Source organism: Octodon degus, unplaced genomic scaffold (assembly GCF_000260255.1).
Source record: "Octodon degus isolate 3935 unplaced genomic scaffold, OctDeg1.0 scaffold00058, whole genome shotgun sequence".
In the NCBI taxonomy this organism is placed as follows: Eukaryota; Metazoa; Chordata; class Mammalia; order Rodentia; family Octodontidae; genus Octodon; species Octodon degus.
The window spans coordinates 2,555,684-2,559,414 of record NW_004524634.1 but is presented as its reverse complement, the minus strand read 5'-3'; the positions used below and the strand labels follow the sequence as shown (position 1 = coordinate 2,559,414).

The 3,731-nt window shown below is 39.5% G+C and overlaps 1 protein-coding gene across 1 annotated transcript in view; it reads right to left on the bottom strand.

Moving 5' to 3' along the window:
• Positions 1-3,731, bottom strand: part of Znf638 (zinc finger protein 638) — a 189,318-nt gene that overhangs the window by 5,249 nt on the left and 180,338 nt on the right. The window contains exon 25 of the mRNA XM_023718402.1: positions 2,807-2,911. Coding sequence (XP_023574170.1) covers positions 2,807-2,911 — 105 coding nt within the window. The remainder of the gene's footprint in view (positions 1-2,806; positions 2,912-3,731) is intronic.

Below are 3,731 nucleotides of genomic sequence, written 5' to 3'. Positions count from 1 at the left end.
TCTGAAGTCAAGTCTGGTAGCTAAGGCTATAATCTCCAGTCATGAGACTGACACAGGAGAACCGTAAATTTGAATTCCTATCTAAAAACCCTAGTGAGATCCTGTCTCAAAGGGGAGATAACTGTGTAAAGGTCTTGGGTTCATTATCCAGTACTGCTCCCCGCAAAATTCATGTCTGATCAGAACCTCAAAGTGGTTCATCAACTTCAGAAATGTAGTACAGAAGCCAAAATATAACCAGTTTAATTGGAAACAATGGGAAAGATATAAAATATAACAGGTTCCTTTCAGATGTTGTACTATGGAGCTAGGAGGATTCCAGAGAAAGACTTGGCCAAAGTGTATGTGTAACAAGTTCAAAGGTGTTATAGCTTGGATCTGAATTTTTTTTTTTTTTTTTTTTGCAGAACCAGGGATTGAACTCAGTCCCTTGCCCAGCAAGCACTTATTCTACTGAGCCATCTCCTCTGCCACTGGATCTGAACTATCTTACAAAAGCTCATCTATTAAAAGGATTGGTCCTCAAAACAGCAGTATTCAGAGATGGGGCCTAGGAAGGTAACTGGATCATGAAAGTTACAGTATCAGTTTTTGAACCCACTGATGAGAGGCATAATTTGATAGTTTTTAGGAGATATGGGGATAGAAACTTAGGAAGCAGGGCCTAGCTGGAAGGAGGTCCTTAGGGGAGTGCCCCTTAAGTTTTTATTTTGTTCTCAGGCACTTCCCCTAGCAGTCTGCTTCTAACTGCTACAAGGTAAGTAACTTTGTTCCTCCATGCCCTTTTGTATGACATATATCACCGAAAGCCAAAGAACAATGAAACAAAGTTATCATAGACTGAAATCTCTGAAAATGCAAGCCAAAATAAACCTTTTCTCCTTTTAAAATTTTACTTTCAAGGACTAGCCTGATAGCTCAGCAGACTAGGCCTCAGCAGCTTAGGCAAAGCACAGAGGCCGGGGTTTGATCCCTGGCCTGCCATGCCAGCCACGCCTGCGGGTCACACTGAGACAGTGATTGAGATTGGGCATGGTGCCTGTAATTCTAACACTTGGGAAGCTGAAAACAGGAGAGTCCAATCTATGTAGTGAGACCCTGTATACCCTGTCCTAAGCGCAGGAAAAAAAAAAAAATTATCTCAGGTCTGATGGAAAGCTAACACAAAAGTTAAAACTAAAGTTGGCAGACAGAAGATTTCCTCATTTGCTCTGGTAAACAGAAATAAAAGACTATCTTGTGAGACTCTGGCTAGGTGATGCAGAAGTAAAAGGCTAATATTGTACTTAGGAAACGGAAAAAAAGATTTCTAGGGCTAGGGAGATGGCTCAGTGGAATAAGTGCTTCTCTGGCAAGCGCAGGGGCCTGAGTTCAATCCCTGGTTCCGCAAAAAAAAAAAAAAAAAAAGAAAAAAAGATTTCTAATGGCTTGTGGGGTGGCACTGAGGGCCCAGTTGAGATTTATGGACGGAACGATAGATTTTTTTTTTTAATTTTTATTTATTTATTTATTTTGTGTGTGTGTGGCAAGCTCAGCCCACCAGGGGGCGGGGCTGGCTGGCATGTGGTGCTGGGGGACCGAACCGTGGTCCCTCTGTTTTGCTTAGCTTAGCTTGTTCTAAATAGGTGCTTTAGACCACTGAGCCATCTCACCAGCCCCAATGATAGATTTTTCTGAGACAAAACAGTTGGAAAGCAAGAAAACATGAAAGGTGCTGCAACAAGAGTGGTAAAAGAGATAGCCCTATAGTGTTAAGTCACATTGGTAGTTTTTTTTTTTTTTTTTTGCTTTATTTCTTCCAATCAATAAACTCCCTCAGATCTGGAACTGTCTACTCTTCTTTAACTCTACCTTTTATATCACTTTACTACAGACAGTATCCCAATATAATGGACACAATGACAAATATTTATCAATTGACCAAAGTATTTTACCTTGATAGATCCTGTTCTTTATTTCAACTTAAATTTTATTTATTTATTTGGCAGAACTGGAGATTGAACTCAGACCCTCGCACTTGCTAGGGAAGTGCTTATTCCACTGAGCCATCTCCCTGGCCCCTTAAATTTTATTAATGCTATTCAGATATTTTTAATTCAGTGGCTGGATTTTCATAAGCATCCACAAATAATAGTTAATGGGAGCATTCCAACCTGATTCTGCAACATAGTTAAAATAACCTTTTGTGGAACCAGGCATGGTGGCGCATGTCTATAATTTCAGCACTGGGGAGGCTGAAAACAAGAGGATCACTGTAAGCCCGAACTGCATAGTGAGACCCTATATCAAATATATAAAAGATTTAAAATAACAATAATAATAACCTTTTGTGGCTCTTTTTCCACAGATACCTCTCTCTCTGTATTTTTAAAGAAGGGTCTACAGGATGTTCAGGGTCTCACTACTAGATCAGATTCATAGTGATCCACCTGTTTACAGCCTCACAAGAGTTGGGATTACAGGCACAGGCTACCACGCCTAGTCTCAACTGCTGTCTCTGTGCACCCTGGGGGTGGGGCCAGCACAGCAGGTCCCGGGATCAAACCCCCAGCCCCGGCACCTGCTTGCAGGCTCTTCATTCCACTGAGCTATTTGACAGGCCGGATACTTCTCATTCTAGTATCAATGTTTCATTACTTCTCTAAATTTCTAAGATAAAAATCTTTCCCAGATCTAATAACTGTAAGCCTGCCTCTTTCCCTTTTCTTACTTCACTATTTTTGTGCTTTTCTTCCTGAGTGGTAATCTTTTAAATTTCTACCACTCATGTTGTACAACTCTCTCCCCACCAACAATATTGCTTTACCTTCACTAATCTGGAAGGCCTCTTCACCTTTTATTGGTTCTGTTGCAACAGCTTTTTCTGAGGGTGGTGTTTTCCCCATTTTAACTCTCTTCATTGGTGTGTCAGCTTTAAAACAGAAAGCCTAATTGATTGCTCTAGCAACACTAATTAAATCTGTCTAAATAAAGCTTCAAGTAACTTATTTTTTTGCAAACAACACCCAACTTGAGGAACAAATCTATTTTTAATATAAAATAGAATTCTATTAAAATTATTCAATTTATTTAAACATTTTCCTTTGTTCTCTTCTGTTCTGTTCCAAACAAATATTACTTTTTTTTTTTTTTCCAAGTTGGCTATCTATATTACTCTAATTTGTTTGACAAACCTGTGGCACCTTCTTCATAGATTATTTATCTTGCACTAAATCCTTCAAGAAACTCTTAATAAAAATTATTTTCATTTCTTTCCAGTCCTACAAGTGAATGCTCCATTATTCTTTATCATTAAAATATTAAAGTAAAACAGCAGCTTTATGAGTTGTACTAAATCCTAAATTTAGGCAAGACCTAGAAGGCAGTATTATGTGTATACCCTTCTGTTCATCAAAAGCTGCATTTTTCTTTTTTTGAGGAATTGGGGATTGAACTCAGGCATTTGTGCTTGCCAGGTAAGCGCTTGTTCTACTGAGCTATCTCCCCAGCCCCCAAAAGCTGCATTTTTCTCACAATATAAATATACTACTAATTTGGTTTCTTAAAAAAATTTATTGGGCTGGTGAGATGGCTCAGTGGTCTAAAGCACCTACTTGGAACAGGCTTGGCAAAGCACAGGGACCACGGTTCGATCCCCCAGCACCACATGCCAGTCAGCCCCGCCCCCTGGTGGGCTGAGCTGGCCACACACACACACACACAAATAAATAAATAAATAAAATAAAATTTAA